General features: G+C 46.1%; 1 protein-coding gene across 1 annotated transcript in view; it reads left to right on the top strand.

Moving 5' to 3' along the window:
* Positions 1 to 2999: 2999 nt before the first annotated feature.
* LOC134408477 (angiopoietin-2-like) overlaps positions 3000 to 24936 on the top strand; it is a 32831-nt gene continuing 10894 nt past the window's right edge. Inside the window, exons 1-5 of the mRNA XM_063140776.1 lie at positions 3000 to 3479; positions 16646 to 16801; positions 21087 to 21208; positions 23056 to 23288; positions 24296 to 24420. Coding sequence (XP_062996846.1) covers positions 3165 to 3479; positions 16646 to 16801; positions 21087 to 21208; positions 23056 to 23288; positions 24296 to 24420 — 951 coding nt within the window. The 5' untranslated portion in view covers positions 3000 to 3164. The remainder of the gene's footprint in view (positions 3480 to 16645; positions 16802 to 21086; positions 21209 to 23055; positions 23289 to 24295; positions 24421 to 24936) is intronic.

The raw sequence follows: 24936 nt of genomic DNA, 5'->3' as shown, positions 1-24936 counted from the left end.
AGGTTTTTTCAAAACAAAACAAAAAAACTCGCCTTCCCCTTCCTCCAGTTTTAGTTCTGTTTGTCTTTTTCCAGCGTTGCACTTCCTCTGGCCACGGCTAGACGAGTGGGTTGGAGGGCAACAATCTCGCAATTTTATGATCGCCAGATCGTCGCCCTCATCTACGCGTGGCACGCGACATCATGGCAGCCATATTTTTTTTTAAAGGCGAAGGAGTGCACGAACGCTCGGAACACAAAACATGAGTTTGTTTGTGTGTGTTTTTTAAAAATCCCCGCTCCTGATGGGCATAGATCTTCCGAGGACATAATCTGGACATACGAACCTCAATTCAGACTTGGATCCGAGGCAAAGCGGACCGGGTCTGAATTGATCTGAAGCAAATCCGGCTGGATTCGGAAGGTCCGAATCGGGATCTGAAGTGAATTGGGGGTCTGTGCGCAGCCCTACTCATTATACTATTACTGCTTTTAAGTTATATGGTTTTAAGTTGGTTTTCATGTGTATTTCTGTGTTATTTGACAAGAACTGCAATCTACCTTTGAGCTGGGAGAGGTAGGCCCCAACAATCCTGGCTTTTAAACTGGCCTTGGAAACCAATTTGTTTCTAATTCCTTTTAGCTGAGATGTTAGTTGAAAAGCTGGGATGATTTTCTGGTTTTAATGGCTACAATATTGCAGATTTTAAGTTGTTTTCTAATGGTTTAGGTAGTTTTTTATGAGTGTACTGAGCTCTGTGAGATATTTTAACTGCTGTTTTAAATTATTGTTTTATGGAAATAATATGTCGTACTTATGTTTTATTTTATGCACACCGCCTTTGGGAAGGCTTTTTGCTCTGAAAGGCAGCCCAGAAATATTTTAAGCACACAAATAAGTAAATCAATAACAGTGAGGTTGATCCTGGTCTTCTGCTAATCAAGTGTTTAGTCCTTGCTGATCATCCCCAGTTACTCTAAGAATGTAAACCCCCCCCCCCCGGCCTTTACTGCAAGCTCCTAGCTCCGCAACACTGATGCAGTTCCTGAATTTCCTCTGTTCACAAGCACATCAAAAAACGCAGATCCAGATGTCAATCAGAGATCTTGCACGTGATCACACTTGGGTGATGCCTTTTCAAAAGGTGGGCTTCAGTTTCATTTAAAATTCCACACCCACCCGCCCACCACCCTGCTCAAAGCTACTTCTCAGTCTTTACTAAACTCAAAAAACTAAAAAGAAGAAAAAGATTTTGCATTTGTGGTGCTTACATTTCTCAGGCATCGTAATTGCAAAATCCTTTTTGCTGCCAATAGAGTTTTTTCTTCCTTTCTTTAGACCCTGCATTTGAAGGAGGGGAGGGTTATGTAAAGGAATAAAGTGTCCTGTGTGTGTTGGTCCCAATCGAGATGGAGGGGGCGTGTGCACTTACACTAGAGTAAATTAAAAATATTAGGATTTAATACATTTAATGCCACATGTAGTTTAGCCCTGAAATGAAGTTAACTAAATAAAGAGAGGTTTCCAAAGCAAAAAGGGAAAAAGAAAGTTGTACATTGCAAGAAATGATCTCACCTGGGCTGGGAACCAAGGCAGAAAACAGAGACGGAAAACAAACAGCATGTTCCCTTCTAAAATCCTGCCCCTCTTGCCTTTAACCTGTTCTCTCCACGCTTTTCCTATTGGTTTTTTTTCTTCCCAGCTGCTATAATGGTTTTTCCTGCTGAACACTGAAAAAGACTTTATTTCTCAGCACTCAGCAAAGAGCAGCTCTTATCTCCAATCAGTTACTGATCGGAGATAAGAGCTTTCCCCTGGAAGAGAGAAGGACAGAGTTTGGGGAAGAAGCTGCTGAGTGATCCAGTCATGCTTACTTGAGAGTAGACATGCTGCTCATATTCACTTCTGAGCAGGGTGGCCACAGAAAAAAGAAAAAGAAATGCATCACCAAAAAAAGAAGGCAGATTGATATAAATTTGTATATGCAATGATGCCACTGGACCAACAGTTTCCTGGTAGGTTGTGGGGAAGTGAAAAAAATGATGGTCTAGCCCCAAAAACTAGAAGCCTGTGCTGTAGCTAAAAGAATAAGATTCATTTAACACCACCACCCACACCCCTGTCAAAAGTCACATAATTATTCACAATTAAAACGAAGGCCCACTCTACACAGAGAGATCTTCTGATGCTGATGCAGTTTAAAAACACATTTCTTGAATGCTCCTGTTGCATAAATTATGCCAGTACAAGTGCAGCAGACTCATCGAAGACTCCCATGGCACACGTAGTCAATTAAGGCTGTGTAGACTTGACATAAATCTCGATTTTGTGGGGCAAATGTAGAATCTTAAACTGCATTAATTGGGCTATAGAGGTAGCGTCTCATTGACAGGTGTCCTTCCGTCCTAAGCTTACACTCAGATTCCAGAATTCTGCTCTCCTTCTCACAGAACTTGAATTTCCTGGACACAAAGGGTTTTTTTGCATTGCATTGCATTTCTATACTCAGAAGTCTCGCTGTGTTCAATGGGGCTAACCCCCTGGTCAGTGTGCTTAGGACTGCAGACTTAAGCATGGCATATTCTCTTCCATAAATGCTAACTTTTAATGTTAAGTTTCCCATGTCAAGTCATTCCTGCTTCTTTGGGGATTTTCTCACATGTTTTTCCCCCCTTTTGCACCAAAGTAAAAACCACAGAGAGCTTCTGCGCAGCCACATCCTAAGTGCTGGGTTTGGGAAGAGAATATGTTTCCTTCCCCTGCCCAGCTGGCCAAGGAAATTAGGAGTATGCTGTTGACTTCGGAGTGTACATTCTTGTGGTCTAATTATCTCATCAGAAGTAGAGCTTGACTCAGCGAGCAAAGAGACAAAGCATCTTTAAAATAAGCCGGGCTGTGTTCCAAAACCTGCAGGGGGCAAGGGAAGGATGGAGGGAGGGGGGAGAAAAGGGAGATGTTGGGAGGGCTTAAAAATCATCATCATAAAACTTCCTGCAGTTGTCAGGAGGACATGAGCCAGAGACCAGAGAAGCACTTGGAAAGGCTTCCCTATGTGCAGACGCAGAATTCTTGAAATCGAGTTGATTGGAGAACTCACGCATCTGCACTAGGAGGAGGTGTTGTAGGTCACAGTGTGGGGCTGAAGTTCAGATATCCCGGAAAACTTTCTGAGACAGGACTGCAATATGGGATGCTGGAGAGGACTGACCTGTCTCTTGCTGCCTGTGTGGGCAGGGATGGGTTCGGTGGCTTTGGGGGTCGGCCCCCACGCGAAGGGGAGAGACGCTCCGGAAAGACTGCAGCATCGGGTGCAACATGGACCTTGTGCCTACACTTTCCTGCTGCCAGAAATTGGGGGCTGTGACTCCCCAGCATCGGAGTACCAGGTTTCGAACTCACTCCAGAGGGATGCTGCATCCCTAGCCGAGGCCACGTGGCCTGTCAAAAAGTTTCAGCAGCTGGAAAACATCATGGAGAACAATACCCAATGGCTGCAGAAGGTAAGACTGGGGGCTTGGGCTAGCAAGGGGTGGGGGCTTCCAGTGCTCTTGATCCGTGCTTTAGCTACAGCAGGTATGGACCCATCTGTACCCTACGATCAACATCTAAGGCCTTCCTCTGAGTTGCTCCCCCGAGGGAAGTTTGGAGGGTAGCAACTAGAGAAAGGGCCTTTTCAGTGGTGGCCCCGCAATTGTGGAATGCTCTCCTCAAAGAGACCTACCTGCCACCGACATCGTCATCTTTTTGGTGCCCGGTTAAGACTTTCCTCTGTTCTGACACATTTTATGGCATCTCATGGGCTGTTTAATGCATTATTTGAATTGTTTATGGTTGTCACTGATGTTTTAACTATGCTATGGTTCTCCCAACAGTGACAGCGATGGCATGTTGTAGCTGTTTTATGTTTTATATGCTTTAATTCTAATGTAACTCGCCCTGAGACTTTTTATTTTCATTTTAAAAAGGCATCTAAGAAAGTTTTAATAAAAATAAGCTCCACCACTACCCAGAAGCACATGGGGCAGTGACTGTAGAAAAAGGTACCACTGCATTCTCTCTCTCTCTCTCTCTCTCTCTCTCTGTTTGTGTGTGTGTACATACCAAAAGCACTCAACAATATATCTATTATTACCTTTATACCCCACCTTTCCTTAATCACGGGGCTCAAGGTGGTGAACGTGGGGTTTTCAAGCAGCCATCCAGACATGCTTAGCTTCCGCAAGGTTGCAGCCTCAGGCACTGGCACTCCATGCCTAAACCCCTCCCAGACTAGAGTTTTGGATGTCCTGTGTGTACAATCATTTCCAGGGCCCCGGTGGGAAGTTCTCCTGCATGTGCCCCAATGGCGTGCATGGGAGCTGCACAGCAGCACAGGCTGTGCACGGGTGGAGTGTGGCGTCATCATGCACCTAGAGGACACAGCGGCTAATAGAGTCACGAACTGGACAGTCTGTTTGGATCTCGCTTTTGTCATGAAGTTACTGGGCAGCCGTCGGCAAGCTGTTCTCGCCTCGGCCCCAACCTGCAATATGGGGATATTAATAGAGCCTTAGCGCAGAGATTTGTTGTGAGGGTTATGACAAGATGACATATGGGAAATGTTTTAAACATTCTCGCAAATCACCATATAAAGTATGATGATGATGATGATGATGATGATGATGATGATGATGATGGAGGGGGAAAAGTAGCCAGGGTAACATCCCAAGATAGGCAAGCTTTGCTTATCGTGGTTGATCCTTTGGGCTGGAAACAACTGATCTTTGTTTCATCCAAATCCTCTGTTCCGGTGCTTCTTGATGAGGCTTTTTATTGCGCAATTGCCCGGCCCCATTCATGGGACTTTTATGTGTTTTCCCACCGCTTCTTCCATCTTTTTAATTTTACCCTGAAAAATCCATTAGGGCGCGAAAGACAGAATAGCCAGAGGCGGCTCTATATGTGGGGCAAATAAGGTGGTGACCCTCTGCTTCTTCAGGGCTGTCTTTGCGGTGTTGAGTTGGCACTGCCTTCCCCCCAAACCCTGTGGTTTTATTTACCCAGGGTAATCACGATGCCAAGGAGGGTGTGCGGGGTTTCCGGTGGTCATCCAGGTCCTGGAGCACCCCCCCTGCTCTCTTCCTGGTTTCCAGTAACCAATCACCGGTCACCTTCCACCAAGACCACCTCCTGGATCGGCCATGGAGTGAGGTCAGACAGTGGAAGAGATGTACTGACATCCCTGCCACAGAAAAAGTCGGGGTAAGTCCCCGACTTATTTTCTGCGCTGCTTCACAGGAAAGCCCCACAATGGCTGCCAAACGGTGGCTGCGTCACATAACTGACGCAGAGCAGATTTGCAGCCACCGTGGGGCTTTCCCCACATGTAGACAGCCCCTCCCGCACCTATTTGTGGCAGAGAAATCCTCCCATAACCAGGTACATTTGCTCGAAGGTATGGCATGCCGTTGTGGATGGCCATGCATGAACTTCTCCTGCCCTCCTCTGATAATCTCTGCAGAATCTTGAGCGCCTTCATCGCTGCCCTTCGTCACCCCACCAGCCCTAACGAGCACCAGCCGACGGGTAGCGCTAGGAGCCCACATCCTGGAAGCCCTCTTGCTTTCCTTCCTCAGGGGTAAAAGTGCAATTGGCCACGAGTAGTTGGCCCTTTGCTTCAGCCCTTCCCCTATGGGATGCCTTCCAGATGTGATGGACTACCATCCACACAGCTGGGTTGGGGAAGGCCGCTGTGGAGTGCCAGGGTAAAGAAGAGGATAAGAGCCCAAGGATGTCACAATGCACCTTTTTAACCGGGAGGAGCGTGTTGCTTTGTGTGGGCGGGGCAGCGCCAATCTGGATTGGGGCCCCATGTGCTTAAACTGAGAAAGTAAGTTTAAGAAAGAGAGTAAGAGAGTGTATGTGCGCGTGTCGATAAAAAAAAGAGAGCAACACCCCCTACTTTGCACAAATGGTCTTGAAGTGATTTGCCTTAGTTTCTCTTCTCTGCAATGGGGATTGTTATTGGAACAGAAAAACATGGATCAAAAGGAGCATTCCTCTGTGGATCTCCCCTTACCCAATCCTCTGCTTTGCAGTCATAATCTCAAAGTTAATTTGCCTCAATTTCCCTTTTCTGTGCAATGGGTTGCTCCCTTGCATCACTGTGACTCCTTGGCTCCACCTACTATTCACTGCCCTGCCCTCTGCCCCAACAGTCCCAATGGGTGACACCCCTCACTGTTATTTATGCATTGCCACCTTTTGTGTAAATTATCCTGGCCATGTTGGGCCCCTCCTTCTTTTGCCACAGCCTGAACAGGGCGACTTTTTGGCATCAACAACGATGCCTTCAGGCTCCAATTCTGGGTTCATGGAAGGTGTTCCAGCGAAGATGCTGAGTCTACAAATTTCCCACCCAAAATTAGCTTAATCGCAGGGACCTGTCAGTCTCCTTGGCAGTGACAGCAACTATACCTAATCCCCTAATAAAAACCATGTGGGTCTTCCTGTTTATTTATTTATTTATTATATTTATATCCCAACTTTTTCCTTCTTAAAAGGAACCCAAAGGGTTTTACATAGTCCCCCCAACACATTTATCTTTACAACAATATTTACCAGCCTGTGAGGCTGAGACTCAGTGACTGGTCTGAAGTCACTCAGCGAGCTTCCTGGCCATGTGGGATTAGAATCCAGGACCTCATCAAACCCAAGCAGGATATTGCACTATGAAAGCGGTGTATAAAAGGCAGGAGCCACACCAAACAGGATATAGCAGTATGGAAGTGGTATATGGTATGTGTCATGGGCCCAACAGTTATAGAATCATAGAACAGTAGAGTTGGAAGGTGCCTATAAGGCTATCTAGTCCAACCTCCTGCTCAGTTGTCAGTGCATTTCAATACCGCTATAAAGCAGTAGTGTGGCTCCTGCCTTTTATATACCGCTTTCATACTGCTTTCATAGTGCAATATCCTGCTTGGTGTAGATTAGGTCTAGACCTCCTGACCCTCAGTTCAGCACTCTAACCACTACACCACACTGGCAAATGTCTTGCTAACCTTTGCCTGTTTCTGTGCTCCTCTGCTTGGAACTTGATCTCCAGACATCACCGTCTATGGGAGGTATCACCTACTTATTTCTGCAGATCAAAACTGCTGTTAAAGGCTCACGAGTAAGCCAGGCCATTTTATTCCTGGTCAGTTGGCAACTCAGATCCGGAAGCCCAGTGGATGTGACTCAGGAATACATGGTAGGATGGTCACAGTGACTTCTCTGCTTGTAACCTCGGGCCACATTTTAACGACAGGGCGAGACCAGGCAGTTTCCCCACAATGAGTGTGCTTATGGCTCTGTCCTGTTCCCAGTGTGCTAATTGTTTGACTGCTGCTCCTGTTCTTAAAATAACAGTGCAACGGGCTTATCAGTTTATTACTGGCAGGGAAAGAGACTGATAGAAGCGAAAGGAAGAAGAGAGAGGGTGGTATTTTTAGGAATGCGTTGCATATACTGCCCTTTGTCTAGTCTAGTATTTTAGGAATCAATTTAGAAAATGTCCGGAATTTTAACGGCTCTGTAATTTTAGAATTTTAAACGCACTCTTAAAAATGCTATTTGGGAGCAGCTCTCAACTTCCTTTGAACTAGTTTTGTGAAAGTAATATAAGCCCCAGTACCACTGATTCTCTTAGATCAGGGGTGCACAACTGTGAGCTGCATGCAGCCCGCCGCCGCCCACGAGGCCTGTTGTGCGGCTCTCATGACCCTTCCTGCTGCAGAGTTCCTGCTGCCTGTGGGATTTATTTATTTATTACATTTATATACCATCCCCCATAGCTAGAGCTCTCTGGGCGGTTTACAGAAATTCTAAAATTGATACAGAAATAAGTAAACAAAATTTAAAATTCTAAAACACAGAATATGCATACATAAAGCATTAAAAACCATTAAAAATAAACATGTGAGTGATTAAGATGTGCCGCCATATGCCTGGGCAAAGAGGAAAGTCTTAACCTGGTGCCAGAAAGATAGCAGCGTTGACGCCAGGCGAGCCTCGTCAGGGAGATTGTTCCATAGTCTGGGGGCCACCACTGAACAGGCCCTGTCCCTCGTTGCCACACTCCGAGCCTCTCTCGGAGTAGGCACCTGGAGGAGGACCTTAGATGTTGAACGTAGTGACCGGGTATATTCACGTCGGGAGAGGCATTCCGTCAGGTATTGTGGTCCCAAGCCGTGTAAGGCTTTATAAGTCAAAACCAGCACCATGAATTGGGCTCGGAAACATACAGGCAGCCAGTGCAAGCAGACCAGAGCAGGTGTTATATGGTTGAACCGTCTGGTTCCCGAAATCAATCTGGCTGCTGCATTTTGCACGAGTTGCGGCTTCCGAACTGTCTTCAAAGGCAGCCCTACGTAGAGTGCATTGCAGTAATCTAACTTGGAGGTTATCAGAGCATGGACAACTGAAGCCAGGTTATCCTTGTCCAGATAGGGGCATACCTGGGCCATTAACCGGAGTTTGTAAAAGGCACTCTGTGCCACTGAGGTCACCTGAGCCTCAAGTGACAATGATGGATCTAAAAGAACCCCCAAGCTACGAACCTGCTCCTTCAGGGTCTGTGCAATCCCATTGCTGCTTCCATGCTATTAATGCTGCACACGCATTAGCCTCCCTGTCCCCCAGTGACCCCAAAGCAGCAGGCATGTTTGCAAGCTCATATCTGTGTGAATGTGTGCGCACATCCCCAGCCCCCAGCCTCAGTGCTGAAAACGCTGTGAATCCCTGTCTTAGGTATTCAGGTAGAAGCAGCACATCGCTGTACTCTGTTAATATTGTGCTCTCGCTTTAAGCACAATCCAGCCTCCTGACCACCCACCCCACCTCCCCTCTCTCCTTCCTTGACCAAAGAGAAAGCTTGCTGCAGGCCTGCATTAAGAGCCCTGCCAGGGAGCCGTGTAACACCCTGTAAATAAATGTGTTGCATTATTCATAGGGTGACCATATGGAAAGGAGGACAGGGCTTCTGTATCTTTAACAGATGTATAGAGAAGGGAATTTCAGCTGGTGTCATTTTTATGCATGCAGCACCTGGTGAAATTCCCTCTTCGTCACAACAGTTAAAGCTCTTGACCAGATACAAAAGGAGGCAGGGCTTCTGCAGCTTTAGCTGTTGTGACGAAGAGGGAATTTCACCAGGTGCTGCATGTGTTCAAACGACACCCGCTGAAATCCCCTTTTCTACTTACCTGTTAAATATACAGGAGCCCTGTCCTCCTTTTCACATGGCCATCAGCTGCTCTTTGAACAAGGCCTGGAAGCTGATGGTGATGATGGGGAAATTTCCCCAGATTCCCCATATATACAAATGACACCTGCTGAAATTCCCTTTTCCATACAACTGTTAAAGATACAGGAGCCCTGACCTCCTTTTCCTAGGGTCACACTATTATTCCCATAGCACATAGTTAAACTATGGAATTCACTACTACAAGATGCAGCCCACAGTTGTGGATGGCTTTAAAGGGGTGTGTGGATAAATTCCTGGTGGAGAAGGCTATCAATGGCTACTAGTCCCGATGGCTATGTGCTACCTCCAGTATCAGAGGCAGCAAGCCTATATACACTAGTTGCTGGGGAACAGGGGTGGGAGGGTGCTGTTGCACCATGTCCTGCTTTCTTGGTCCCTGGTCGAAAGCTGGTTGGCCTCTGTGTGAACAGAATGCTGGACTAGGTGGACCCTCAGTCTGATCCAGCAGGGCTCTTCTTATGTGTCCTTTCAGTGGTAGAGTGGGTGCAGGCCAGTACCCCACATAAAGTCCTGTATGCGCAGGAGGCCTGATTTGCAGAAGTCTTTCAGCTAAAAATGATGGGAAGGATTGCATGAATTGGGGTGACCCTGCGGTATGGAACCATCATCTTTGTTTAAGAAGAAGAAAGATGAAATGATTGCAAAGATGAAATCCCGGCTCTGGGCCCCACGCCAAGTGAAAGCTAAGACAGCAATGGTGGCTGTTAGTTGGCGGGTCCTTTAACAATGCTGGACCCAGGTAACTGCGTCATTCCCCTTTCCCTCAAACATCTGGCGCCAAATATGCACTCTCTCTCATTACAGATGTTCGGTCAGGCAATCTTGTTTCCTAAGGACTTTGCTTCCTGTTCTGTTTTATTGTGTGGCACTGTGTTGTGGTCCCCACAGAACAATCCTTTCAGTCCATAATCTCTACCCGGACCCCTTCGCCAGCAGTAATCAGGGATGGAATGGAATGCCGTAGGCCCGGCTGGTGCCTCCTGCTGCCTGCAACTATAGAAGCGGGAGACCCTTAAGGGCCTCATTAGACCACTCTCTCAAACACCCAACACCCCCCCCCCCAAATGATCAATTATGACAGTGGTGCTTGCAGTGAGGTACTGCTTTTCATTATAAAGTTCCCATTCCCCTGGGTTTATTGGAGAATTATCAGGAAATTGCATAGAATCAACAGCAGCCTGGAGATAGAATGCATGTGTACCTGTTTATCTGCGGGGAGCTGGCCCAGTGGGAGGGGAAATCGCCTACTTTGGCTGTTTTGTGTTTTCGTTGTTCAGGACAAAATACTCCCATGAGAAACGACTTTTGTTTGCTACCTGAAAAATAGAAGAGCATTGTTTAAATATTCTGTTTAGATGGGTTTGTCGAAGTTATTCCCGAGGGGATCTACACGTCGTACTGAAGGCGCTTGCGTGCGCCTCCAGTGCGCCCCCAAAATGATTATGTAGATCCTGCCTTCGAAGAGACAGAGGAAGAGGCGGCAGAGGAGGCGGTGGCTGGGGAATCCGGCCACCTCCCCGCCGGCCTCCTGCTACTGGGGAAAGAGCCGCCCAGGTCGGAGAGCTCGGCGGAAGAAGGCGGGCGCCTTCTTCCGCCGAGCTCTCCGACCCGGGCGGCTCTTTCCCCGGCAGCAGGAGGCCGGCGGGGAGGTGGGCAGCGGCGGTGGCTGGTTGAACTGTGTGTGTGTGTGTGTGTGTGTGTGTGTGTGTGTGTGTGTGTGTGAGAGAGAGTGAGAGAGAGAGAGAGAGAGAGAGAGAGAGAGAGGGAGAGGGAGCGGCAGCAGCAGCGACCAGGAGAACTGGTAATTTATGCTGTCACCAATCACAACTCCAAAATAGCGACATTTCCCGCCTTTTAAGGGAAATGCCCCTCTTTTTTGACCTCCCACACACCTGACACGAGCAAGGCAATCCTATATGCATGTCTACTCAGAAGCCCAATTGGGTTCAACAGGATTTGCTTGCGTGTAAGCGCGCTCAGTATTAGAATCCCGAGCTGATCAACAGCAGCTGGGAATCTCCCCGTTGAGAACTGAGGAGAATAGAAAAGGCGTCTTTTCCCGCCTCTCAAAGGCAGGGTCTATACGTGGAGCTTCGGGGCGCTTGCCTGCGTCTGGAGTGTGCCTTCGACCCGGGTGGCTCTTACCCCGGCAGCAGGAGGCCGGCAGGGAGGCGGCGGCGGGGGCAAGGACGCGGCCGGTTCCCCAGCCGTAGGGTGACTATATTTGGGAAACCAAAAAAGAGGACACCTAGTGTGTGTGTGGGGAAGCAGCTTTCTGAGTCCTGCAGAAAGTACGTTATTCCCCCGCCACCTTAAAGAACCCGATTGGAGTGGAGGAGGGGAAAGGATTTCATTCTGCACCACCACCATCCACTCCAATTGGGGCCTTTTCTATAATGTCCACAAATGACCCACTTTCCCCTTTAAGACCTCAATTGTAGCTCGGGGTGGGGGAATGATGTGCCTCAAGAAAGCATGTCATTCCCTCCTGCCATGCTAATGGCAGCCTTAAAGAGGAAGGTGTGTCGTTCCAGGACATTATTGAAAATTATAGAAAATCCCCCCCGACACCATGGAAAGAACAAAAACCAGGACAAATCCGGGGAAATCCTGACAGTTGGTCACCTTACCCAGCCTCCTCCTCCACCGCCTCTTCCTCCGTCTCTTCTTTCTCCGACTACACCATCGTTTTGAGGACGCACTGGAGGTGCACGCAAGCGCCTTCAGTACGACGTGTAGATTCCCTCCCCATTGGTTGTGTCTTGCTTCCAAATTAGCGTGCTTAGAATCCCGTATTAGATGGAACAAGTGAGATCTGTAACAAATTGTTGCAGTGTATCCTCATCCCCTTCCAGGAGTGTTCCTATTCAAGGTTCCAGCCAGCCAGGAGCTAGAGTGGGGATTCCATTCCATTTGCCACTCAATTATGTTGTGATTAGTAAACATGCACCATCACCACTGGAGCGTTTGGGGCACTTTTGCTCCAAATCACCATATGTAAATAAACCAATCATAATTAAAGAACAATTCATTACTAATGCTGTGTCAAGCAAGAAGTTATTAGAGGTAGAAGCTGCAAGGCGGAAGCTTCTAATTAAAATTGCAGGTGACATTTACTGAACAGGACTTTGGGCATGGCAATGGGCATTGGTGGATTTTGGTGCCATGTGGAACCACCGTTTTTATTCTGCTTCTAGCTGACTGCAGGAAAGCCATGTCTCAGCAATGATGACCGACAGGCCCTTGAGTGGAAGCAGCCCTACTTACGTCTAGAACTTTTGGGTTCAAAGGAAGAAGGAAAACAAAACAGGATCTGTGTTGCTGCCCTGCTTAATTGTTTGGAGATTATATTTAGTTGCCATAATCAGCCAAGCAAGTGTCTTACATGCCCATGGCAACATTTAAACAGGCCACAACATACAAAGCTTTGGCTGAAATACCAGCCATCAGTCCAGCCAATAAGGAAAACACAGACTCTAAGTTTGAAGTATAATTGCTAAAAGGTCTCATTCACGTTGCACTCTAATACCCAGTTTCCTGGGAGTAAGTCTCATTGAATGGGACTTAAACAAATCCCATTATGAGTAGACTTGTATAGGATTGTGCTGTCAGCCTTTTAGCCAAGGGCCATAGAATTCCAGCCTCCAACCCCTGGCTGGCAGCCATTTTGTGGGGATTTGCCCAGATTTCCTGGCTCTCCTCCAGCCTTTCCCAAAAGGCCTGGCAGCGCCTCATAGTACTCAATAATGATGCCTCACAACCTGTCCAAGATACACCCTCTGCAAGATGCAGCAAACAGGGACTATTTAAATGAATGTGTGTGCCTGTCTGGGGTGCAGGGGCAAACAGACACATCTCCCCCCCATTTCTACTCTAGAGTAGGTGCAAGGACCCCTGATCTTAAAAGCCCCTCTATCTCCCATATTAGTTTCCGAATCTGGATTGGGCATCCTGAACCTATTCTAGAGTAAAAAAAGAAAAAAGAAAAGATGTAACTGCAAGACACAACTGCAAGACTTTAGTCAAGTCTTTTGGGGGGGGGCCTGTGTGTATGTGTGGGAGGGAGGGAGAGAGGGAGGACCTAGGTTTGGCTTCCTTGAGACATTTTTGGCGCTGGCCTAGACCTTGTGAAATATAGATCTCCATAACGAGGCAGCCATCATACGCCCAGTTTGCTGTTTATTTGACATGTTTATTTCAAATGTATATACCATGTTCTCTGTGAAACAGAGGGTGTTCAATCACAGTAAAGCAGATACAATAAAATAAAGCACTATAGATTTTTTTATTTAAAAAAATGCAATTTAAAACCAGAAACAGCTACAGACACAGCCAAGATATGTCAACAAAAGTTCCAGTCGAAAGAAACTCACTCCAGCTGCCATTAGCTAGGGTAGAATATTGTCTGGAAGAGCAGCATTTTTTATTAGATACTGGCAAGTCCCAGCAAAGATGTGGCCAGACAACGCACTACGAAGAAGGTGGGCGGCTCTGTGCCCTTTACAGCTCGTGCAGATGTGAAAGATGCAACATAGATCAGCAGCTCCCTGGCCAATCCTAAAAGGAGCCTATGCAGGCCTCAATCAATGATAGGGCAGCCATATGGAAAGGAGGACAGGGCTCCTTTACCTTTAACAGTTGTATAAAAAAGGGAATTTCAGCAGGTGCCATTTGTATGCATGCAGCACCTGGTGAAATTCCCTCTTCGTCGCAACAGTTAAAGCTGCAGGAGCCCTGCCCTCTTTTGTATCTGGTCAAGAGGGCAGGGCTCCTGCAGCTTTAGCTGTTGTGACGAAGAGGGAATTTCACCAGGTGCTGCATGTGTTCAAACGACACCCGCTGAAATCCCCTTTTCTAGTTACCTGTTAAATATACAGGAGCCCTGTCCTCCTTTTCACATGGCCATCAGCTGCTCTTTGAACAAGGCCTGGAAGCTGATGGGAAGCCAGCAGAGCTGAACCAGAATAGGGAGAATATGGCCGATCATAGGAAGGATACGGCTCCAAAAATCTCTCCAAACTGGGTGAATGGGCCAAAAAAAGGGCAAATGAGAGTCAATGTAAGGGTAAGGTGATAGTAGGGTTTCACATTGCTAGCCATCTAGAATATGGTGTACAATTCTACTTGACCAATGGTGGAAGGAGCTGGATAATAGGGCTGTGTAGGGGACCCCCCGACTCGCCTCGGAGGCTGGTTCGGAGCTTCCAAAGCAGCCCCGATTCGCCTCAGGGGTGCTTCGGGGGTTGTCCACCTTGCCTCGGTGCTGAAGCTGAGGCGAGATTTGGGCATTCTGAGGCGACTCAGACTTTTCTAGGTGATTGCTGTGCAGCCGGCACCCAGAAAAGCCTCCATTTCCCTGCTCACCTGCTGCCACTGCCATCGCCACTGCCTCCTCCTCCTCACTCCTGCCGGCTTCTGCTGCCGCCGCATGTGAGAATAACCAAGCCGCGTGCAATTTTAAGATATTGCGGGGGCTCTGACTGATTAGTACATCTACAGCCACCATAGTTTGTGGCCATAGAGGTACTAATCACTCAGGGTCCCCATGATATCTTTAAATCGTGAGCGGCCTGGTTATTCTCACATAGGGAGGCGGAAGCCGACAGGATCACGGAGGAGGCGGTGGCAGCATAAAAAAGGCCGGCCCAGTGCCACTCCGAAGCACCCCGAAGCTTTTGAGTTGACCATGTTAGAGTTCAAATTGGTGCCTTGAACAAAGAATCTACCCTCATGGCCAGATGCCAAATAAAACCGTAGGAGGCAGAGATAATTCTTTTAGCACTTTTTTTTTTTAGAACTGGCAAAAATATGCGCAGACCTTTCTTTGTGGACACGAGCCAACCGTGGCTTGATGAGGAGCTAATAGGCAGTTATGTCATCCTGAGCAACTCATTACTGGGAAAGCTGTTATTGCTAACAATTCCGCTAATTATGTCACAGGAAAAGAGGCTGTTGATCTATTGCCTATTACTCAGCCTAATCTGCTTGCATCACTAGAAGTCTGGAACCCAGGACTCTGGTACTAGGTCCAGGCCACTCTTCCCTTGGTATCACACCGGGTGGAAAAGCAAAGGAAACTGCTGCCCTGCAGTGCCATGACAGCAACTGGCCAAAAGGTGGTGCTGTGGCTTTCAGCAAAGGAGGGATCAGGTGACCCAAGGGACCAATAGGTATCCTTCTGGATCTATAAAACTGCTGACTTTGGCCTGGGTCCCTCAGTTGGCCAGGTGAGCTCAGTGCTTTCTAGGAGTTGTTGGATGTGGCTGCAGGTAAATGAAATGAACCTGGCCAAAGATCACAAGTGCAAGGCAAAGTAGCTTGGGGCACAATCTTATGCATATTTAGATGGGAAATGGTCCTACATTTCCCAGCATGGCTGGCTGGAGAATTATGGGATTTGTAGGACTTTTTTGGCCTGGTTCAGACAACATACAAAGCCATGATGGTCAAGTGTTCTGAGCTAACCATGATGGCTTAGCGTGCTGTGTGAACAGTGTTTTACCTAACCATGGTGGCTACATAGTCACGTTTTAACCATGCTCACTAACTATTTATTCATTTGTTAATTACATTTCTATACCGCCCAATAGCTGGAGCTCTCTGGGCAGTTCACAAAAATTAAAAACGTTCAAAGTATAAAACAACAGTATAAAACCATAACATAAAATATAATATAAAAGCTCAACCAGATAAAAACAGCAGCAATGCAAAATTACAAATTTAAAACACCAGTTAAAATTTATATATAGAAAGTGAACCTCCTTAGGGAGCTCATTCCACAGCCGGGGTGCCACAGCAGAGAAGGCCCTCCTCCTGGTAACCACCTGCCTGACTTCCTTTGGCAGGGGCTCGCGGAGAAGGACCCCTGAGGATGACCTTGCTGCAAAAGGGATAGCGGCCCTAACCATGGCTTAGCAAGAGGTCCGAACAGGCACTTTCTGTCTAAATATGCATGGGATTGTGTCCTTAGAAGAACTTGAAGCTCAGGGTAACATACATATTTTGAGGGAAGAGGAAAGCAAACCGGAAGCTGGACTGCAAAGCCGGCCTCGTCATTAGGCAGAGTGAGGCGCTGGCCTCAGGCAGCAGATGCTGAGGAGCTGTGGGTGCCACATGACGTGCCTGTTGCCCCAAAGCCAGGCTGCTGTTCTCAGGCGCAGTAGAGAACGGTGTTGGAGGAAGATTCAATTGCCAATCCAGTTAGCTTTTATACAGGGAACAGGGGGAAGGCGCCGCCTTGTCTCTTGGGCTGGCCCTGACGGACTGCGTCCCTTTCTAAGAAGGCGTGTGCCGGTGCGGTGGGGGTTTGGTTAGCCCCTCCATCTAAATGCAAACATTTGTGCTCTGTCCTCTTGTTTCAACGTGTCTTACAAACAGCTGGAGAGCTACATCCAGGAGAACGCCAGGATGGAAATGTCCGACAGCCATTTCAGTGCTGTACATAACCACACAGCAACCATGTTGGAAATTGGCACCAGCCTTTTGAACCAAACCGCTGAGCACGCCCGCAAGCTTACTGATGTAGAGATGCAGGTAAGAAGGGCTGTTGTGTGGGGCGGGACACAGAGAGGACATTACACCCCTCTGCTGTCTTTTTGATCACACGTGATGGTTTTTCAGGTGCACCTGGATTTCTCGCCAATTCACTGGCTGCACCTGCTAACTCCTGTTACCATTTAATGGTTCTGTGCTCCTAGGTATGACTGTCAAAAACACAGATCCCCTTGCTTGAAAACAAAACAAAAAAGCCGAAATGCCTTGGGGATAGCACTTTGGACCCTGATAGATAGTTATTCTGGGGTGTAAAAAGTATCCACAACACATGCTCTTAAAGATACACGGCTCTTTTGTAATTTGATCTAGAACATAACCAAGAGCCAGTCTTTAAATGTCTTGACAATTTTGCTCGTAATCTATTGAAATATTTACGGCTGTTCCTCCCCAACCCCACCAGCTGAAATTTGAAATGCTACACCTGCAGGTCAGATACAACAAGGAACCTCAAAGAAACAGGTGCTTGGGAAACAGATGTGGTCCAACAGACATTTTCTCATTGTTGACTGGCTAACAAAAAGTCCCTCTCAGTTTACGATTGTCTCTTGTCGTTCTGCTTTATGGAAAATGTGATAATAAAATTGAAAAAAATCAGCGTGAGCTTTTCAAGACAGATCTTTTTTAATTTTATTAGTAATTTAAATTATACAACAACAACAAAAACAACAAATAAAATCACTTAATACATAAACATAAAATTGCCTTAATATCGTATGTTCAAATTTAACCTATTAAACATATTTGTACTAAACATAACAGTGTTCCCCCCACTCGGGATCTCATTCCTGTTTCCAAAAACTCATAGTTTCTTCTGTTGGTGGTTTCCCGCTTCCCTTAGAAAACACAAATACTAGGAACTTTTTCCAGATTCCCTCAAAATCGTTCGTTTTTACTATGCCTTTTTTCATTTTAATATTACATGTCAATTTATCATTTATAGCAATGTCCCACACTTCTTTATACCATTCTTCAATACAATAGTCTCCTTGCATCTTCCAGTTCCTAGCTACAATCAGCCTCGCAGCCGTCAGCAGGTTAGTTATCAGTTCTTTCGTTTCTTTATTACATTTAAGTTCTTCTTGCAGTGAGAGTAATGCAATCCTTGGTGTGACCTCTACTTTAAATCCCACAATCTGCTCAATCTCAAAGAACACCATCTTCCACAACTTTTGCACATGTTTACAATCCCACCACATATGTAAATACGTTCCTTTTTCACCACAACCCCTCCAACAATCTGCTGAATACTGATTATTGATCTTATTTAATCTGACCGGAGTTAAGTACCACCTCCATACAAGTTTATAGTAATTGTCCTTTATTCTTACTGACATATTTCTCAACACTCTCTGTCTCCATAGTCCTTCCCATCTCTGCTGTCCTATTTGTATCTTCAAATCGGTTTCCCAAACCACTTTCCCGACACTATCCAACACTCCTTTCTCAGCTAATATATTATATAGTTGACTCATTAACCCTTTTGTCCCTGTATTTTGTCCCTTGTCCATCTCTTTTTTCTCGATTAATTCCTCAAATTTCGTCCTCTCTCCACACTCTCCATTTTCTCTTACCCAATTTTTAGTCCATTGTTCCAATTGCCCATAATTTAACCACGTTAATTTCAAATCTTTTAAAACTTCTTCCAACCTCTCTCTTGTATTCATCCCCCTTAACCATTCTCTTAACTTCATTTTATTTTTTTCTATTAAAACTTTACTTAGTCTATTCTTTAAATTTTCAGGAAAATTCTTTAACATTATCACCGGTGTTAAGGAGGAATTACTTGAAAGCATTTCCTTTTTATATTTATTCCAAAGTTCCCAATGGAACTTCAAAAAGTGATTATCTAGATCATTAAGCCATTTACCCTTCCCTTTTTCCTTAAAAAATACATTCTGCAATTTTAACTCAATATTACCTAATGTATTTTCCTCCATCCATTCTAAGTCCCATACCCCTAAAATTGCTTCGACAATATGTCTTAATCTATTTGCTATATAATAATACTCAAGGTTTGGGAGACCCAATCCACCCTTCTTTTGGGTTAAATACCATTTACTTTTATTAATCCTTGATTTCTTCTCAGCATTACAATAATTATTTATAAGATTCTGCCAACTTTTTAACTCTAAATCTGAAATTCTTATTGGTAACATCCTAAAGAAAAAATTAATCTTAGGTAAAATTTTCATCTTTATTAAAGCTATTCTTCCAAACCAAGAAAGATTCAGTTTCTTATACTTCTTTAACTTTTCTACTATCTCTTTTTTCAATCTATTTAAATTCTCACTTTCCAAATCTTCTAAATTTTTAGTAACCTTAATACCTAAATATTTAATTTTTTCTTTACTTTTCAGAACTGAAGCCTTCCCTTCCCATTCCTTTTCTTCCTTTTTGGTATAATTAAATAACATCAATTCCGATTTTGCCCAATTTATTCTTAACCCCGTAACTTCTTCAAATTCTTTCAACTGCTGTTTAATTCTTTCCATTTTACCTATAGGATCTCTAATAGTCATCAATGTGTCATCTGCAAACATATTCAACTTTATTTTATTACTGCTACCTATCCCCTCTATCTCCCCATCTTCTCTTATTGAGTTTGCCAACAATTCCATCACCAATACAAACAGGACTGGTGAGAGTGGGCATCCTTGTCTTGTCCCTCTGGCTAGTCGTATCTTATCCGTTATTCCGTCATTTACTACCACTACGGCTTGGTTTTCTGAGAGTTCTCTCTCTGCTCAGAAATATAGTCGAAGCACACTGATGGTGCTGTACCTAGGTGTGCACCATTGCATTGTATCCTGAGAACTGTAGTTCAGTTTGCTACCACATTACTGCAGCTTGTTTATTTTTACAACAACAACAGTTTACTGCTTATTAGCTCATCATAGAATCATAGAATAGCAGAGTTGGAAGGGGCCTACAAGGCCATGGAGTCCAACCCCTTGCTCAATGCAGGAATCCACCCTAAAGCATCCCTGACAGATGCTTGTCCAGCTGCCTCTTGAAGGCCTCTAGTGTGGGAGAGCCCACAACCTCCCTAGGTAACTGATTCCACCGTCGCACTGCTCTAACAGTTAGGAAGTTTTTCCTGATGTCCAGCCGGAATCTGGCTTCCTTTAACTTGAGCCCGTTATTCCGTGTCCTGCACTCTGGGAGGATCGAGAAGAGATCCTGGCCCTCCTCTGTGTGACAACCTGTCAAGTATTTGAAGAGTACTATCATGTCTCCTCTCAATCTTCTCTTCTCCAGGCTAAACATGCCCAGTTCTTTCAGTCTCTCCTCATAGGGCTTTGTTTCCAGACCCCTGATCATCCTGGTTGCCCTCCTCTGAACACGCTCCAGCTTGTCTGCGTCCTTCTTGAATTGTGGAGCCCAGAACTGGACACAATACTCTAGATGAGGCCTAACCAGGGCCGAATAGAGAGGAACCAGTACCTCACGTAATTTGGAAGCTATACTTCTATTAATGCAGCCCAAAATAGCGTTTGCTTTTCTTGCAGCCATATCGCACTGTTGGCTCATATTCAGCTTGTGATCTATAACAATTCCAGGATCCTTCTCGTTTGTAGTATTGCTGAGCCAAGTATCGCCCATCTTGTAACTGTGCATTTGGTTTCACCAGGTTCCCCATACATACAAATGACACCTGCTGAAATTCCCTTTTCAATACAACTGTTAAAGATACAGGAGCCCTGTCCTTCTTTTCATATGGTCACCCTACATTAAGGGCACAAGATATTGCTTCCTCAGCTCTGCGTACAATGCACATTCTGCTAGGAAGTGTACCATGTCCTCTACCTTGAGATAGCCGGCTGGGCAATCTGCTTTCATGCTATGGCGGGACCTATGGCGTGCCTTCACCTCCATCAGCTGGAGTGAGTCAGTCTGCACCTGGTCATAAGCCCTCTCAACTCATATGGACGTTTGTTGAGGCATCAGGTTCAATTGGATGCCTGTTTTAAAAGTTTATATTGTTTCAAAGCAATCAATGAGAGTTTAGTGGAGAGTAAAGCATCATCATCATTTTGCTTGCCTGCTTACAACGCAGATGGCTTTAGGTACTTGCATGTGTACTATCTTATGTAACATTCTGAGCTGAGTACGGATTTGGGGGTGCGTTGGGTGGGAGATGGTACTTGATTTGTAATGCAGCCAAGACGGATGCCCACGGAGGAGAACTTTGGGCAAGGATCAACTCATTGAATTTCCTTCTCCCCGCTGAGCTGCCTGTTTCTCCCCACCCTCCGCCCACCAGGTCCTCAACCAGACCTCGCGGCTGGAAATCCAAGTATTGGAAAACTCCCTGTCTACCAACAAGCTTGAGAAACAGCTGCTGTTGCAGACCCATGAGATCAACAAACTCCAAGAGAGGAACAGGTTAGTGATGTGTCTGATGCACATTCGAATCATGAGGAATCAGTCAAGCCAGTTAATAAATTCCATGTGCGTTTACAGAAATTTATTCCAGTTACAAGCTTTTACATTTGAGTTGTACAAACCTTCATTTTTCAGGGCAGAATACCAGAGAGCAAGATGCGAGATAAAGGATGCTTCCAGAAAGAGGGGTCCTACTGCTTATGGGAGTTGCAGTCCTGGAATATTGGGGGGGGGGCACCCACATATGTTCCTCACTCCTGAATTAAGCACTTAAAGAGCTGATAGTCATGTAATCCTGGAATAGGCCTGTTTCCCTTAAGATGGGGAAAGGAGTTTCAAGCGATCGGCCTACACAGGATGTGGGGGAGGTGATTCTCCTGGGCTCTTCACCAGCTGGGGGTGAACCTTCGCCAGACCTTATCGCTGAAAACGTTAACAACACACAGTCTGGGGAAAATCAGTGTTCTTCCGAGGGGGAGGGCACTTCAGGGCTAGCTGATCCTAGAGTGCACCACAGTCTCAAATGGGCAGAGCTAAAGGAAGGCGAGAGAAGGTCAGCCCGGCTAGCTTCTCGCCAAAGGCTTCTTCAGAACCAACCTTCCTTGAAGTTAAAGAGCTTCATCCCACGTACCTGTTTCCCTTGAATTATCCCCTACAGCGCTAAGCTGTCGGCGTTGTTGTTGCTAAATCACACCCCAGGCGGCAGCGCTCCTAAGATCCTTTGCAAATGGTTTAAGGGGGGAAATGTAATAAAAATCATAAAAAATCAACGGATGACTCAATCCGATTCAAATTTGGTATGCTTAAAGCTCTCCTTAATATCTATTACTGTGCCAATTTTGATGTCTTTATCTTTAACGCTTATGCAGATGGAAGCATTTGTTTAATTTTTCTTCAAATCCTGCTCCTGTGCCCCAGTGGCTGCTTGGAAAACAACAAATGATACGCTTGAAAACTACCAACAAAATACCTCGATTCTTTTCCCTTTATAGCACAATTAAAGCAGGATGCATGGGAGTACTTCACAGTCAAAGCAGATTATAAACTGGAAAACTTCAAAGTCCTTTGCATGCAATTTGCAATGATTACACATTATAATGCTGGTGTGATAAAGCTCAAAGCATTCTGGGAAAAGGCTTTCCCTTTTTCTTGAAAGGACAATTGTCTTGCTTAGTTTATATAGTTTTGCCTAGAGGAAAGTTCCTAAAGGTTAGACTGTCTTCCGGTGGGGAGACGTGTTTATTGCCTGAATAAAGTTTGTGGATTATATGGCAGACCTCTTTATTGTCTCCCAACGTGGGAGGTTTTGGGAAACATGACAACTGATTAAGTGTTTCTGTTTTTGTTAGTTGCCGGGCTTGGGTACCTTTTGTAAAACAGGGCTGGGATATAAATGCTTCTGAGTGACAGCCTTTCTTCACAAGGCATTTATTGTGCATTCGTAATTCTTCACTCATGGTAGTTTGTGGGTGCTTTACACAATATTGTTATCCTCCAGGGGCATCTCCTATTCTTTGCAACCTTTTTAGTGTTGTTTTTTAGTTGGGGAAAGTCTGGTATATCTGGGAAAGACAGAATGAAACCTTAGTATAGTTGCACAATTCTGCTATGTCACAGTGCCACCTAGAGGTTATGTAATGGAACATATGGAAAACCAGAGAAGGAAAAACCCTGGGGGGGGGGGGAAACATGTGTAGAGGTTCTGATCTTTATCCCAAAAAAGAATCCAGAAGCAGAAGCTTCAGTAAAATGGCAGGTTAAAAATCTCGTGTAGAAAAGCCCTGGGTAGTAAGATAAATATTAGTTTCTTCTCTATGGAAAACTTTATAATCCTTTCTTTTCCCTAGCTTCCTAGAGAAAAAGATCCTGGCTATGGAAGGGAAACGGGAGGAAGAACTTCACAACCTCAGGTCTGAGAAGCTGGAAATGCAGAGGCTGCTCTCCAAGCAGATGGACCTTGTGGTCCATCTGGAGCAACGTCTGGGCACAGCCCTGCTCAACAACACAGCCCTGCAGAGACAGCAGACCTCGCTGGCAGAGACGGTGAAGCACCTGATAGGCTTGGCGGCCCAGTGCAACCGTAAGTAACTACCTACGAGGGGAACTTCTTTCACCGAATTTCGTCCCAGGCCTAAGGACCCACCACCCTCTGGCAGTTCTAGCTAGAACTCAGTCCTGGGCCAAAGAGAAGTCATTTTAACATGAGCATTTTAGGCTGCTTTGGCTGTTCACTGCACCGTTATTAGAGACACCGTCAGGGCCGGTGCTACCATAGAGGCCACTCAGATCTAATCCAGCAGGGCCTAGAGCACCTAGCTAAGAGGGGCGCCGGGTGCAGCGCAGCACTCACACGCGTTGGCTGTGAGCCAGCCCGGCCCGAGGATTCAGCTGGGCCTGGGCGGGCGAGATGGCGACCCGCGCCAGCCGAAGCAAAGCCAGGGAAGCTGGGGTGGGGGTGGGGCGTCTCCATGTTTGGACTTCCGGAACGCGCCCGGAAGAGAGAGAGAGAGAGAGAGAGAGAGAATGTATGGGTGAATGGGGTGCATGGGGTCTTTGAGTGAAGGCATGTGTTCATGCGTGTGTTTGTTTGGAGTAAGTGATGCTGAGTGTGCGTGTGCGAGTTGGGGGCATGATTTGGAGATGATATTCCTATTAAATAATGCATTTTAGACCCATAGACATTCCTTTCCAATTTGTTTGCTATAATTGGCATGATGTATTTCTTGCACTTTAAAATAAATTTAGCAGTTTCCAGTTTTGTGCTTCTTATTTTTTTCCAGGGAACATATGTTCTTAAAAATATGGCATTTTGGGGGGTGGTGGTGAAAGTAGCTCACCTTGCCTAGGGTGCAAAATAGTCTGGCCGTAACTGAACACTGTAACTGCACCTCAGAATGCTTCTGTCTGCACTCCAGATATCTTTGGGAATCGCCAGTGCAGGCAAACATCCACAACAGTGAAGCATAACATTTTGTAGAAGAGCTGTGTTTGGCCCTGCAAAAAAATCTGTGTAGGTGGAAACCCTCCAAACTAGACAGCCATACTAAAACACACACACACACCCCTCTTTGTCTGATCTTTGTGCAGAAATTTCTCTCGGGCCCCCAGAAGATCAAAAGACATTCAAGGACTGTGCGGCTGCGTACAAATCAGGTTTCTCCACCAGCGGAGTCTATACCCTGTGGTTTCCTAACACGACATCCACCGCGAAAGTGAGTGTGGGCACCAGCGCCCTTCGGCATCCGAGACCGATGGCCAAGGAAGGGCATGGTGGTGGGTGATGACTTCCCAAGATGTGTGCAAATGTTAGGGAAGACTCAGCACGGTCCTCTGCTGAGGACCGACTTGGGGCAATCCAGATGTTTTGGCCTACAACTTCCAGCGGCCCTCACCAGCAGAGCCTATGGAGAGGCATCATGGAAGCTGTAGGCCAAAACATCTGGAGGGCCACAAGTTGCCTACTTGTGCCATTCATTGCCCTCATTTCCAGGCCTTGACCCAGTTGTTCATGAGTGCCCCATGCACAAGACGTACAGATGTAGCAATGTCCACCAATTTGGATGGCATTAAAAGGGATTGCTCAAATTCATGGCTACTAGTCCTGATGGCTCTATGCTAATTCGTTTCAGAGGCAGCATGCCTATGTATACCAGTTGCTGGGGAACATGGGCAGGAGGGTGCTGTTGCACGTGTGTCTTGTTTGTGGGTTTCCCATAGGCAGCTGCTTG

The sequence above is a fragment of the Elgaria multicarinata genome, chromosome 13 (assembly GCF_023053635.1).
Source record: "Elgaria multicarinata webbii isolate HBS135686 ecotype San Diego chromosome 13, rElgMul1.1.pri, whole genome shotgun sequence".
In the NCBI taxonomy this organism is placed as follows: Eukaryota; Metazoa; Chordata; class Lepidosauria; order Squamata; family Anguidae; genus Elgaria; species Elgaria multicarinata.
Note: the sequence above shows the minus strand (reverse complement) of the source record. Positions and strands in the feature narration are given on the sequence as shown.